Source organism: Myotis brandtii, unplaced genomic scaffold (assembly GCF_000412655.1).
Source record: "Myotis brandtii unplaced genomic scaffold, ASM41265v1 scaffold253, whole genome shotgun sequence".
Taxonomy (NCBI): domain Eukaryota; kingdom Metazoa; phylum Chordata; class Mammalia; order Chiroptera; family Vespertilionidae; genus Myotis; species Myotis brandtii.
Window position 1 is genome coordinate 361922 of NW_005359590.1, and position 15930 is coordinate 377851.

Here is a 15930-nt window from a genome sequence, read left to right on the forward strand (position 1 = left end):
CTGACCAGTGTTTTGGTTTCATCCACATATGCTTGTGAATCTTTGTTCTCAGTGATGAATTTTGTTAAGTCTCGTAATAGGAGTAGCCTGACGGATGAAAGTAGTAGCTCGTGCATATCTCTGAAGGTCACGAAATATAAACCTGATGTAAAATCTCTGTCATCAGTGATGCAGCAGCAAAAGTCCCACTGATAATATCAAACGGAGTCATAAAGTTTTCTGTCGGACTATCAGTGTACATGTATACATTAAAAAATAAATGTATTTTTCATCATCATATACTGTGTTTTTGTCGCTTGAATGAATTTTATTATTTCTTCAAGGTTCTTCACATACATACACCTTAAGAGATATCAAATAGGCGTAACATGTTCTCAAAAAATTAGGGTTGGCACGCAGAAGAATTTTGAGTCAGAGATTTTGCTGGTTTTGGCACGCACTCACAAAAAGGTTGCCCACCCCTGCTATAGGACATTTATATAGAGAGCAATACTTTAGAATTTAGAGCATCCAGACCTCTAAAGTCTGGAAAAACAAAAATAAGATTTGATCCACTTCAATCAAAATAAGTGTGTGTATGTGCATGAATAGACAGACACACAAACACACACCCTTGATAAGGAAAGGTTAACTAAAATATCCTTATTTTGGGCTTTATATTTTAGAGGGTAAATAAATCATTAAATAAAGGTCCACTATTTGGTAAATCTTCCAAACACAAGGATTTCATGAGAAAAATAAAATAGAAACTTCATTTATGATTTGTGGTTAAACACTTGAGAATCACTGGCCAGTAAAATTTGGAAAGAGGCAGGTACTCCAGAGTAACAATTACTATTAACATGCAATTATTTGTGAACTCTCCCTCAAATAAAACTCTTCTAAAAAAAAAAAAATTACTACAAAAAAGTTGGTTAATAAAATCTCTTGACAAACCTAATGTAAAGTTCATACCTTGCTTTTCATAGCAGAAGAATATGGGCCTAAAAACAATCCAGGTAAAATTTCCTAGAAAAAAAATTGAGATATTTACCATCAGCAATTTAAATCTATATAAAATATGTACCATAAAAGTGGATATTGGGTGTTTTCATAGTTATAATAATTTGCTAAAAAGCTTATTATCTAGAGAGCATTTCCCAGCTACAATGAGCAAATGATTGGGAAGAGAAATGAATATGTGCTTTATATATCAAACAAGACATTCAAAATTCAAATGTGGTTCTGAATAATACATTCCAGATATTTGAACTTCCACAGTGCTTTTTTCTTCTCTGAGTTTTACTGACAATAGTGCTTTTATAGCAGTTTGGGTAGAATTAATACATTGTAGGATTATCTTTTACATTAATAAAACACCTCTAATTTTACTTCTAGTCTCAGCTAAAATCTAGAAATAGGCATAAAGAAAATCTTCCCTTTGGAATTACATTAAACCTTATTCAGCCAAGTCAAAAGCAGTACCCGATACAAGATTAGAACTGCTATCTAGCTCAGCCGGCATAGCTCAGTGTTTGAGCATCGACCTATGAACCAGGAAGTCACGGTTGATTCTTGGTCAGGGCACATGCCTGGGTTACCGGCTTGATCCCCAGTGTGGGGCATGCAGGAGGCAGCCGATCAATGATTCTCTCTCATCACTGATGTTTCTATCTCTCTCTCTCCCTCCCCCTTCCTCTCTGAAATCAACAAAAATATATTTTAAAAAAAGAACTGCTATCTATAGTTAATAATAGAAATAAAGTACAGCAAGTGAAAAAAAGGCCAATATGAAATGTTTGCTTATTGACAGTTTCATCAATTTAAATAAGTACTTTCTGAATATTACATTAAAGCTTATTCTATGTGAATTCAATATAGAATGCTTTCAGTCAGGCTGTATCATACCCAAGATACTAACATAGTAGTTCAGTTCTATAGGATATTGTCTGATTTCTTCTAACAGCTTCTTGTGAGCAGAAATAACATTTTTCTCATCTTTGCATTCTCCATAGCACCAAGTAAAATGCCTCTTAGGTACTCACATACTTTTAAAAAATGGATTTTCACTAAGAAAGAAAAGAAACAAATTTTTAGAAGTAAAAGGATTCCCAGGAACAAAAGATATTGCTTGATCCTAGGTCTAGCAGAGTGACTGTAAATGGTGAGAAATGCAAAAGAAAAGTGAACTGTTAATTAGCTATCACTTAAGTCATTCCATACTGGGAGAATTCAACTCAGTCTTCTGGAGGAGTTAGTTTTGGAAATTGATTGGAAATCACTAATATATCTAAGGTATGATATAGCCCGACTGACAGATTTCCATATACACTGAACTCTCCTGAATGTATCTAAACTAGACAAACAGAACAAACTGCTTTCAAAAGGAATCAAAATACTGTACCAAATTTTTTAGATGCAGAAAAACAAAGTGACTCATTAAGCATGTACATATATTCCTGTCCATGGTTCTAATCTTAAAAATAAGAACTGCAACAATTCATTTCCCATCTTTTTAAGATCCACAATTAAGTTTAAATCTGTTAATATTTAAAAATACTTAGTGATGAACCTACAGATTACGAGTCAACAGATGAGCCACAAAGGATTCAAATCCGCCGAGGCCGGTTTGGCTCAGTGGATGGAGCGTCGGCCTTCGGACTGGGGGGTCCCAGGTTCGATTCCGGTCAAGGGCATGTGCCTGGGTTGCGGGCACATCCCCAGTGGGAGATGTGCAGGAGGCAGCTGGTCGATGTTTCTCTCTCATCAATGTTTCTAACTCTCTGTCTCTCTCCCTTCCTCGCTGTAAAAAATCAATAAAATATATATATATATATTTAAAAAAAAAGGATTCAAATCCTTTATGAAATTAGGTTATTTAATGATCCTATATAATAAAAGGGTAATATGCAAATTGTTCCCCTCCACTGGGAGTTCGACCGAAATTCAACCAGAGGGTGGGGCCAGCCGGCCAACCTCCCATGTCCCCTTCTCCTCTCACCCCGCCAGTCCAATTACCCTGATCGGGCGGGCCGGCGGGACCCCACCCGTGCATGTATTCGTGCACCAGGCCTCTAGTAAACAATAAGGTTGTCATACCTGCATCTCTCGTCTCATAGGGTAGGTCCACTCCTTAAAAATAAAGAAAAACACAAGAATAAAAGTTAAATAACATTATAAAAAATGTCACCCAATTAAAAATTAAATATGTGACATTCAAGCGTGTGGAATTTTAAGAAAAGTTTATACTTTAAGAATATTCTATAAAAATAGCAGATTCAATTGGCTACACAAACACCTAAAAATGTAAGTAACAAGAAACAAGGTATTCTTTAAATATTTGGCCTTCCAAAATTATGATTATATTACTTCATACAATGGATGGAATAGTTCATGAATTATAAGAATAGATATTCCAGAAGTTTCTCCCCCAAATAAATTACAGATATTAATAGACATTTTTTTTTTTTACATTCATGCTAACTCAGATCAACTGGCAGTAGATAGCTAAAACAAAGTGTGGAAAAGACTAAGGAAGAAGAGTGTTGTGATCAATAAGCAATATCTGCAATGGATGAAAGAAGAATGGTGTATGACAAGTATTTGCCATCTCTGATCTAAACTGCCAGATGCTTGTGAAACAGCCTTTCCCATATCTTACTTGGGCTTAAGATCTGTCTTGTTCAACTCATTTTAAATATACATTTCAAGAAAGTATAGATTTCATTCTGTCTTTGGAATGCAGACCAAGATAAAGAAGTCAGAAAATAATGCAAAATGCCAATGGCAAAGACAAAATATTTTAAAAGTTAGGAAAAGAACAAAGAAATGACAGTAAATTGACATGAAAAAATCAAATAGAGTACAGATAGTCCTAATTTGTAAATGGATTGAATTCCAAGTCTCTAACTTGGTTGCTTAAAACTCAGAATTATAAATAGTAATTAGGTTTCTGAAGTTAAAACTAGAAGTGTTGCTGTTTTTTTAAAAAACACACAAACCTTTTTTTTTTTAAAATAATTTTAAGATTACAGAAAAGTTGCAAAAAATTGTACGAGAAATCTCCTTTATCCTGATTCCCCAAGTCAGAAAAGTATTTTTAGCACATAATGTAGAACTTTTATACACCCATAATAGAAAGGGAGAATATTCTACTCCTGCAATGCCAGCAGGCTTTAAAAAAAAACAAACACAAAAACCAGAGAAGAAACAGAAAATATATTTTAATCTTGAAAACTGGTCTCAGCAATGTAGTAGTAGTAGATTATAAATCCTGAGAAATTGTCTATGTAATGACAATTTAAAAAAGGAATAAAGGCCCGCTCATGTGGCTCAACTGATTGAGCATGGTCCCATGTACTAAGAGGTCGCCAGTTCGATTCTTGATCAGGGCACATGCCCAGGTTACAGGCTTGATACCCAGTAGGGAGTGTGCAGGAGGTAGCCAATCAACTGATGTTTCTCTCTCATCCATGTTTCTATCTGTCTTTCTCTCTCCCTTCCTCTCTCTCTAAAAATCAATAAAAATGTTTAAAAAAAGAGAGAACTTGGCCCTGGTCCAGTAATTCTGTTAGAGCATCATCCCGATGCATCAAGATTGGGAGTTCAATTCCTGGTCAGGGCACATATAAGAATCAACCAATGGATGCATAAATAAGTGGAACAACAAATCTCTCTCTCTCTCTCTCCCTCTCTCTCTCTCTCCACCTCTCCATCTCTTTCAAAATCAATAAATAAAATTTTCTAAAAATGAGAACTTATGAATATGGACAACAGTGTGGTGATTGTGGGAGAGTGGAGAAGAAGGCACAGAGTGAATAAATGGAAAAATTAAATGAAGAACACAAAAAAATAAAATTTATCTATGTAAAAAAATAGTATTTAGCCGAAACCAGTTTGGCTCAGTGGATAGAGCGTCGGCCTGCGGACTGAAAGGTCCCAGGTTCGATTCCGGTCAAGGGCATGTACCTGGGTTGCGGGCACATCCCCAGTAGATGTGCAGGAGGCAGCTGATTGATGTTTCTCTCTCATCGATGTTTCTAACTCTCTATCTCTCTCCCTTCCTCTCTGTAAAAAAATCAATAAAATATATTTTAAAAAAAATAGTATTTAAATGCACAGCTAAATTAACAAGCAAGTTAATCACTACAGATTAGTTTTGCTTGTTTTTTAACTTCTTATAAATGGAATCAACTATTTTATGTCTTGCTTCTTTCATTCCACTTAATGTCTGGGTCTCACCCATGTTGTAGTGTATGTCAGTTTTCCCCTTTTTATTTCTGTGCAGTATACTACTGTATGAATATTACACAATTTACTCATCCTCCTGTGGAGATTTAAGTAGCTTCCAGGTTTTGGCAATTATGAATAAAGATGCTATGAAAATGCTTTTACTACTATGTGCCCTTTGGTAGTCATATGCATTCGTTTCTCTTGGATATGTAAGTAGCAATGGAATTTCTAGATCACAAGGATAAGCCTATATTTGACTTTACTAGACAATACCAAAAGTTTCCCAAAACCAATTTACTAGTACACTTCCACCAGCAAGGAATGGAGGTTGTAGTTGTTCCACATCCTCATCAGTCATATTTTAAATAGCACTGTACATGTGAGATATAAGACAAAGCCTAGGACTTGCTCAAAGTGAGAAGTCAAATAAAATATAAAAAGCTGGTCCCTAGCTGGGTTGGCTCAATGGACAGAGCGTTGGCCTGTGAAATGAAGGGTCCCGGGTTCAATTCTGGTCAAGAGCACGTACCTTGGTTGCAGGCTCCTCCCTGGCCCGGGCCCCGGTCAGGGTTCGAGCAGGAATCAACCAATCAATATATTTCTCACACATTGATATTTCTCTGTCTTTCCCTCTCTCTTCCACTCTCTCTAAAAATCAGTGGGAAAATATCCTCGGGTGAGGAATAAAATAAAATAAAATAAAATAAAATAAAATAAAATAGAAAGAAAGAATTCACACAGGTAAGTTCCAATGAGCTCACAATAAAAAAACTGACTAAAAAAAAAGGTGGTAGTGGAAATGAGCTACCATGAAAAGCAGATATAACTGAATGACATCTACAGACCTGCAGATAGGACAATAATGAAAAATTCAAAACACATATAGCCACTGCCAGTGTCACTCAGTTGGTTGGGGAGTCATCCTATACACTGAAAGGTGGTGGGTTTGATTCCGAGTTGGGGCATGTAGAAGAGAAAACTGATCGATGTGTCTCTCTCATATCAATGTTTGTCTGTCTGTTTGTCTCTCAAAAACAATGACGATATCTTCAGGTGAGGATTAAAAAAAAAACCCACACCAAACATTTAATACAATAAGTAAAGAGAGTAGCAAAAATATGACCATCAATTAAGAAACTCATTTTTAAGAGAGGCAATGGAATATGTAGAAACAAAAAAATGCAATTGAATTTAAAAAAGAAAAAACAGTGGATGAATTAAACAGAAGAAAGGACACGATAAAGAAAGAATTTGTGAACTGGAAAATAGAAGTGACCTTTCAAATGACCTAAATTCAGAGTTGGAAAATATGAGGTCTCAGAAGAGGGGAGGAATCAGATTGCAGTGTGCACTCTCTGAAGCACTTAGGAGCAGAAAGGTAGAAACATTCCTGCCTGAGTGGTCAGCACATATTGTAGCTAAACCCAGTGACAGGTTAGCTGTGGTCTAGCAGCCCCATTGCAAGGAAGAAGGCAAGGCCACTGGATCTTGGCCACTCCCCCTCACCCACCAGGAGCTGGCAGCAAGAACTAGCAGCAGGGCCCAGAAGAAGCTGTAGCAGTATCAGGTTGCAGAGAGCACTATCTGCAGCCTTGAGAACTGAAGAGGCAGAAGCATTCCTTCCAGAGTGGTGGATGCATGCTGGGGCTGGTCCCCATGATGGAGGTCTGGCAGCTGCCATTACTGGGAGAACAAAGCCACAACGCAAAAGCCTGTCTCTCCCAGGCCATCTTGCCCCCACCCATAGCAGCTTAAGCCAAGTGGGGGACACCTGGACACCTATGACAGGGAAGCAGCTGGTTTCAGGGGACAGCACTGGGATTTCACAGGTATAGAACCCCATTGCCCACCACATTCCTCCATGGGGGTGGTGTTCTGAACGAAAGGGTCACAGAGGAGATGCCTACTTCCCCAGGGAATATAGGGCATTTTCGCTTACCCACAGAGATCCAAGAAAACAAAGCAGTGCAAGAGAAAACAAAAACACTTCAGCACAACTTATTGGACAACAAAAAACCTCTTCTTATTGACCTACTAAATAAAGAAGGATCACTCTTTTTAAAAAGCAGATTGCATTCCCAAAAATGCCTAGGCAGAGGAAAAAATCCATCAAATACCATGAAACCAAGGCAACAAGGTATCTCAGAAAATGAAAACATCTCCAGAAAATAAACTTAAAGACATCAAAATATATGATTTAAATGACAGAGAATTCAAGACTGCAGCTCCTGAAACTCAACAAAATATAAGAAAACTCAGGCAGTTTAATGAAATAAAATAAAATAGCTCAGTTGGTTAGAGCCTTGTTCCGATATGCCAAGGTTGCAAGTTTGATCCCCAGTCAGGGCACATAAAAAAGAAATAATTTACCAGAGATTAATCTTTAAAGAACCAAATAAGCCCAGCTGGTGTTACTCAGTGGTTGAGCATAGACCCAGGAACCAGGAGGCCATGGATGATTCCGATCAAGGAACACGCCCTGTTTGCAGTTTGATCCCCAGTAGTGGGCATGTAGGAGGTAGTCGCTTGAGGATATTTCTGTGTCATCGATGCTTCTATCTCTCTATCCCTTTCGCTCTAAAAATCAATAAAAACATTTTTTAAAAAGGACCAAATAGTCACTTTCTCTCTTCCCAGAGAACACCCTTCTTTTCAAGTATACTTTCTTAAGCTCCAAGGGCCCTTCTTTTGCCTCTGAAACTTGTTTCCTTAACCCATTTCTTCTATGCCTCATTTTTACTACCTCTGTAACTTTCTAAATAAACTTCTCATAATTTGAGTTCTTGGCTCTGAATTCTTTCTTTGCAGAACTCAAGAACCAAGGTCCAACTTCATTGTTTTGACAATATCACCAGTTAATGTAAGGTGCCTTATCGCCCTCTCAGTTGGCTAGAGGCACCTCCTTATGCTTTAAGTCTCCTTTCTTGGAACCTACTTAATGTGGAGCTAAAGGTTAGGGTCCTTAGCTCCAAGAGCCCTTTCTCTTATAATTTGAAATAAAAATAAAAAAGATCCAAACAGAAATTCTGGAGCTGAGGAACTCAATAAACTAGTGAGCTTAGGAAATAGCACTGACCAGATGAAGGAAAGAAATAGAGCTATGGGAGATAGAAATCTAGAAATGATGTAGATGGAAGAAGAATAAACTTGAGAGGAAAGAAAGAAAAGAAAAAGAAAGAAAAAGAAAAGGGGAGGGGAGGGGATGGGGAGGGAGGGAAAGAAAGAAGAAAGAAAGAAAGAAAGAAAGAAAGAAAGAAAGAAAGAAAGAAAGAAAGAAAGAAAGAAAGAAAGAAAAGGAAATTCTATGAGAAGATCTGACTCCATCAGGAAGAGCAATATAAAAATAATGGTATACCAGAAGGAGAAGAAAGAGGGAAAAGAACAAATAGCCTACTCAAACAAATAGTAGTTGATGAGCCCTAGCCTGCAGACCAAAGGGTCCCAAGTTCAATTCCAGTCAAGGGCATATACCTTGGTTGGAAACAACTCCCCCCGCACCCCCACCCAGGGCTTATTGCAGGAGGCAACCAATCGATGTGTTTCTCTCACACTGATGTTTCTCTCTGTCTTTCCTCTCTCTTCCACTCTTCCTAAAAAACCAATGGAAAATATCCTCAGGTGAGGATTAACAAAAACAAACAAACATACAAAAAAACAACAACAAATAGTTGATAAGAACTTCCCAAACCTATGGAAAGCACTGGATCTTTGAATCCAAGAAGCAAACAGAACACCTAATTATCTCAACCCCAGAAGGCCTTCTCCAAGGCACATTATATTAAAACTATAAAAAATTAGTGACAGGCCCTGGCCAGATAGCTCAGTTGGTTAGCAGCGGTTGCCAACCTTTTGGACATCACGGACCACCGGATGGTGACCGCTGCTCCAAAGGTTTCCTTAAACCAGCGGTAGCCAACCTTTCAGACCTCACGGACCACCAGTGGTCCAGACCATCGGTTGGTGACCGCTGGATTAGAGCCCGTCCCAATACGCCAAGGTTGCAGGTTTGATCCCCAGTCAGGGCACATACAAAGAACAACCAATGAATGCATAGATAGGTGGAACAACAAATTGATGCTTCTCTCTCAAATCAATTAAAAAAAGTTTATGGCAAAGAAAGAATTCTCAAGGCAGCCTGGGAAAAGAAGACAGTAAACTATAAAGAAAATCCCATTAGGGTTTCAGCAGAAATCCTAAAAGCCAGGGGACAGTGGAATCAAATATTCCAACCATTTGACAGAGAGAAATTACCAGCCAAGAATAATATATCCAGCAAAGTTATCCTTTAGATATGAAGGAGAAATAAAGACTTTTCCAGACATACAGAATCTGAGTGAATTTATCACAAGATTTGCATTATAGGAAATGCAAAGGGGTTTTTCTATTCAAAACTATGAGTAAGATGACTAACAGACAGACAGAAACAGGAAATTGCAACCCTTATTCAGAAAAGGTACTATACACCTAAATATAACATAAAAAATAAAGGATAAAAACATTTTTTAAAAAGACAATTAAAAAAGAAACATAAAAGGGGAGGTGGTAAAGGCCTGAATTTTCAAAGGGGAATGAAGGAACATTCAGAAGAAAAAGAACTGCTGTATATATGAAACTTTCTTTTCCAAAGCCTAATGGTAACCACACTGAAAAACAAAACAAAACACACAGACACATAATATTAAAAAAGAGGAAATAGTAAACAAATAAAAAAAATCATAGAATACCACCAAACTAAAATAACAGACAGAAACATAAGGGGAAAAAAAACAAAGGAGACACAGAGTTACCAGAAAACAAAAGATATAACAGCTACAGGAAATCCTCATGTATCAATAATCACCCTAAATGTAAATGGACTGAACTCACCAATAAAAAAGGCACAGAATAGCGGATTGGATCGAAAAAACAAAACCCAAACAATATGCTGCCTTCAGGAGACACATCTCAGTGACAAAGACAAATACAGAATAAGCACACAATAGATGTGCATTCGGTAATCATTGCACAAGATACTATGAATCATTTCTCTTTTTTTTTTTCTTTTTAAATAGCCAGCCTTATTTTCCTGGAGCAACTTGTCCAGCTGTGAGAAAGAAAAGTGATTAAAGAAATGTGTACTTTTGAGTTTACCTAAAATAAAATCTCTAAATTGTGCATGATAAAATAAGAAAAATGGGAAAATACATAGGGAAACGAGGTTCTGCAATATCATTTACCAAAAAAAATTTTTGAAGAAAATAATTTTCACTGTCCAATAATTTAAAACATTTTATATCAGATCAAGCATGAACATATGGGATAGAATTCAAAATTTACCTGAAAATTTGAGTGAAAAAGAGGCTTCAAGGAAAGGAAAGGTATTATAGGAGTAAAAAGCAAGTTATAGAGAATGAAAAATTATTCCTATGCATAGGACAGATAAGTTTGCAGCCTCCTTAAGTGAGTATCAGGACTTGCTATAACTAGACTTGTATCCTTTGAAACTTAAAGCTTTCTATCACAGAATATTTCATTTGGAACTATTCTTGATCTCAAGAGTCTTCCCTCCTTGTTGCCCTAGCCTGGATTACTACCTACCTACAGAACAAATCTTAAACCTTCTTAGTCTACCATTCCTGCTCATGCCTTTGGCATACTATATCAAGATTTTAAAAGTTATCCATGCTCACAGTCTTGCTGTACCAGACATCCATAGGTCTGAATAGATCTATAATAACCAAGTCTTGCCAATCATAATCTCTGCCTGCTCATACTGCTCCTAAAATCATCACTTTAGAAATGGTGGTATTATTAATTGGGCAGACTCCTAGTATAATTGTCAATCTATTGAGTTAATATTAATTAGAAGAATCAATTTCCCAAATTTTGTTGATTAACCAAGTAGCCCAACTATATTTTTCAACCAAAGCAAGCCAACTAAGTCAAAATACAGTGGGGCCTTGACTTAAGAGTGTCCGGACTAACAAGTTTTTTGAGATACCAGCTGTCTCTCCGCCGATTTTTTGCATTGAGTTGATAGAGTAATTTGAGTTAACGAGCTCCTTAACGAGCTTGGTCTCGGAACGAATTAAACTCAAAAGTCAAGGCCCCACTGTATCCCTAATTGTGAAACACATCTGCTCCTAATAAAAATTAATTCACAAGTGAAAATCCTCCAATCATCAATGATAAAGGGTACCATATATTATTAAGACATCTTTCATTCTACCTTCTTCTTTCTCATACAAATGCAAAGTTACAGCATCTATAAAACTGCATTATGGGGCAGAAAAATGTTAAAAAATGTTCAAGGATCCATCAATAAATAAATGGCCTGGCCGGTGTTGCTCAGTGGTTGAGCATCGACATATCAACCAGGAGATCACAGTTCATTCAACTCACGGTCAGGGCACATGTTTAGGTTGCAGGCTCATCCCAGTAGGGGGCTTGCAGGAGGCAGCTAGCTGATCAATGATTCTCTCTCATCACTGATGTTTTTAACTCTCTCTGAAATCAATAAAAATGTTTAAAAATAAATAAATAAATAAACAAACAAACCAAAGAATATATGATATATGAACCAAAGAATATAGGCTATAACCATTAAGGTAAATAAAAACTTAATTCTTACTATCAGGTGGATTAAAACACATAATTCTTAGAAATGCCAAGATAGATTACAAATATTACATAGGTCGGGGGAACAACTTAGGGGGAAAAGAATGATCAGAATTCTCTATCTGATCTGGGACGTTTCACAAACCAAAAATTAGTATATAGTCTTCCTCCAAAAAAATGTAGCCCTCTTTGAGAATAAGCCCTTTCCTTTAGTTGCCATCCCTTGCTCAAACTTTGCCAAAAACAACGGACTAAAGATGTTCACTCAGCCGAAACCGGTTTGGCTCAGTGGATAGAGCGTCGGCCTGCGGACTGAGGGGTCCTGGGTTCGATTCCGGTCAAGGGCATGTATCTGGGTTGCGGGCACATCCCCAGTGGGAGATGTGCAGGGGGCAGCTGATCGATGTTTCTCTCTCATCGATGTTTCTAACTCTCTATCTCTCTCCCTTCCTCTCTGTGAAAAATCAATAAAATATATTTAAAAAAAAAAAAGATGTTCACTCAAAAACAAAAGGGTTGGGAGAATATGGGAAGACAGAGAGGCATTCAAGTAAAATGCTTCTATATCAATTTTTCTTAAACCTGCCCACCTTCGTTAGAATTATCTGGCTCCATCTCAGACGAATTAAATCAGAATAGATGATGGTGGGTCTAGCCATGGCTATTTTTAAAAAGTTCCTTAGGTAATTTTACTCTAAGTCAGGTTACAAAAGCACCACTAAATGTAAAGGTACTAGGAAAGGGATGCTCAAGTCAGTGCTATTAAGTAAGTCCTATTTTTGATGTTGTACTAAGGCAGTGGTCGGCAAACCACGGCTCACGAGCCACATGCAAGAGAAATAGAACCTGGGGATCGAGTCCGCAACCCGAGCATGTGCCCTGACCGGGAATCTAACCTTGACCTCCTGGTACATAGGTCGATGCTCAACTACTGAGCCACACTGGCTGGGCTCCTTTTCAGGTTTAACTGATGGAGGTCGAACCCTCAGATTGAGGACGTTTTTAGTAAAGGCCAGCTTAGGAGTACCCTAATTAAGTTAATAACAATGTACCTACCTATATAGTTTAAGTTTGAAAAATTTGGCTCTCAAAAGAAATTTCAATCGCTGTACTGTTGATATTTGGCTCTGTTGACTAATGAGTTTGCCGACCACTGTACTAAGGGAATCAAAAGATAAAGGGCCCAGCCGATGTGGCTCAGCGGTTGAGCATGGACCCATGAACAAGGAGGTCACAGTTCGATTCCTGGTCAGGGCTCATGCCTAGGTTTCGGGCTCGATTCCCAGTAGGGGGGCATGCAGGAGGCATCCGATTGATGATTCTCTCTCATCATTGAGGTTTCCATCTCTCTCCCTCTCCCTTCCTCTCTGAAATCAATAAAAAATATTAAAAAAAGATAAAGAAAAAGATAACATTTAAGTTGCTAACCTACAATTAAAGTAAATTATATTTCACTTTCTACCTGAAAATAGATTAATTTTTGAATTATAAAACCAACAGTCCTAACTATGCAACCAATTTGTTTAAAAAATTAACACTGTAAAATTTATTTTTCTTCCTCACATCTAAAAAACTACTATAATCTTGCCACAAGTAAGAAAGATTCTATCATCAAAACTGTTAAACAGAAAACCACAGGCCCCAAATGGTATCACTCTTGATGAAAGCCAATGATATCAAACCTAGATTGACTACCTAATTCTTTTTTGTGTTTTTGTTAATCCTTACCAGAGGATACCTTTTTCCATTGACTTTTAGAAAGAGTGGAAGGGAGGTAGGAAAATGAGAAAGAAAGAGAGAAACATCAATGTGAGAGAAAATCATTGATTGGTTGACTCCAGCACGTACCCTAACTGGGGCTCAGTATCAAATCCACGAACCTTCTGTGCTCAGGCTACCGCTCTATCCAACGAGAAACAATGGACAATGGCTAATACCTGATTCTAAAAGCAGTTTCAGCCTCTTCCAGAATCATAATCTTAAGCAGTCTGGAATTGATTTTTTAAAATATATTTTTATTTATTTCAGAGAGGGAAAGAGAAATAGAACCTGGGGATCGAGTCCGCCACCCGAGCATGTGCCCTGACCGGGAATCTAACCTTGACCTCCTGGTTCATAAGTCGTCACTCAACCACTGAGGCACTCGGGCTGGGCCATCTGGAATTTCTTATCTGTCTGAAAAGACCCCCCTTTAGAGGAAGGTGTCCTAGCCTGAAATCATTCACTTTTAATTTCTTTGTTCCATCTTCATTCTGCCTATAAAAACTAAAAGTTGATGGAAATGTCATTATGCAATGCATGCCTATAGTTAACTAGTTGAGTGCAAGGAAAGTGCTGCAGCCATGCAGAGGAACACAGTAAATGCAAAGGTATTTAATTGGGGGATGGTGGAGGGAGAGGGGAGGAATTAAAGCATTACAGGAACTGAGAAAAGATGAATATAACTAGGGCATACAGAGAAGGGAGCAAGAGGAAGAATAGCTCATAATGAGGTTAGAGAGGTAGGCAGATTCAAGAACACATTGGACCCTCCAGATGATGTTACAGGTTTGAACTTCATCCTCAAAACAACGGGAAATCACAGTGTTTTTAAACAAAGGAGTGCTGATCTTTTTGCAAACTGATTTGAACACAGCTAAAATTTTGCTCATGTAAAAGTGAAATGCTTTGCCTCTGACTCCATCTTGTTCAAGCCTGCGTTGTTTCTGTGACCTTCAGGATAACAGCTCCTGCTTAGTCTTGCCTTTCAAAGCTTTGGGGCACTTTGGACTGGTAACACAAGCTCTGACCTATAAAGAATGCCCTGACCAGCATGTCAAGAAACTTGGAAGTAATGTTCTTAAAGAGATGATAGGATCATCAAGCTATCACAGCTTGATCACATCAATCATTAAGAGTATTCTTGCTTTACTTGAATTCCATTTTTACTAAAGCAAGATTTGGATTGTACTTTAGTTTCCATGTAGTGCTTCCTATGTGGAAGACACTATGCTGGCTGGTCATGCTAACTACATTTAAAACCATTTGACACTTCACATATCTCGTTGGAAATTAGTTTATCAGTTTAGCATGAGTAACTACACACCCTATTTAATGGATATTTAAAGTTTTGTCTGTCCCAAAAGCACTCCCCATCTTCTGTGGAAATGTCTACCAATGATAAACTTCACTATCCTAGCCAAGGAAGCAGGTACATGACCTAGCCTGGGCCCTTCATTATATTTACCACTTTCTGGATGTAGTGACTGATCCAAAGGATGGGCACATGACCCAAGCTGGGCCAGGCCTCTAGATTTTAAACATTGAAGCTTGGAGAGAAGTGCTTTTATTCCTCAATGTGTAGGCCTCGGAGAAGTCGATGGCCAAACTCCATGCTAGTGACAGAGCCCAAGGAAAAGCAGAGACACTGTGAGAAAGTAGGGACAAGCACTGATGAGAGGCAGTGGCAGCTCTGATGCACTATAATACTGTCTAGTCAGGACCCTAAGATTAGCTGCACCTCTAACTTTCTGGATTCAGTTACTTCATGTCTTTTTGCTTAAGCTAGTCTGATTTTGCAAGAAAAAGAGAAGAAACATCTAATGTTATGAAATAAGGAATTAACTGGCTTTCAGTAGGTAGTATCTGTTATCATTATCTACTAGACTTTAAACATTACTTCTGTCCCACACAGAGAACAAGAAAGCTATATTTCCAGTAAGATTTTATAATTTTTGCAGGAATAACATATATTATATACACAATAAAAGAGTAAATTAAAATCTGTAAACATTTTAAACTGGAAATTTTAGGATTAGAGCAGGGAAGAATTGAGGTCCTCACTGTCTTGTGCTACTCTGTTACCATGGACTTATTCTCAGTAAACTGCAATATCTTCACCTGAAAACTGGGGATGCTTTACATTATTCCTAAATTTGCTTCCAGTGCTGAAATGACTGAGTACTTATGAAGATATAAAAACATACTCCTCATTTACACTATTCCATATTAAACAAAGACAAAAGTTAAATTCATTTTTAAACATAAATTCAACTCCCCCCCCCCCCCCCCCCCCCCCCCCCCCCCCCCCCCCCCCCCCCCCCCCTCCCCCCCCCCCCCCCCCCCCCCCCCCCCCCCCCCCCC

The 15930-nt window shown here is 38.0% G+C and overlaps 1 protein-coding gene across 3 annotated transcripts in view; it reads right to left on the reverse strand.

Moving 5' to 3' along the window:
• The window catches only part of STYX (serine/threonine/tyrosine interacting protein), a 38732-nt gene that overhangs the window by 21668 nt on the left and 1134 nt on the right, over positions 1-15930 (reverse strand). For all 3 annotated transcript variants that reach the window (XM_005867882.2, XM_014540993.1, XM_014540992.1), the window contains exons 2-3: positions 3079-3111; positions 955-1008 (exon numbers count right to left, since the gene is read on the reverse strand). In XM_005867882.2, the coding sequence (XP_005867944.1) occupies positions 955-1008; positions 3079-3111 (87 nt within the window). The remainder of the gene's footprint in view (positions 1-954; positions 1009-3078; positions 3112-15930) is intronic.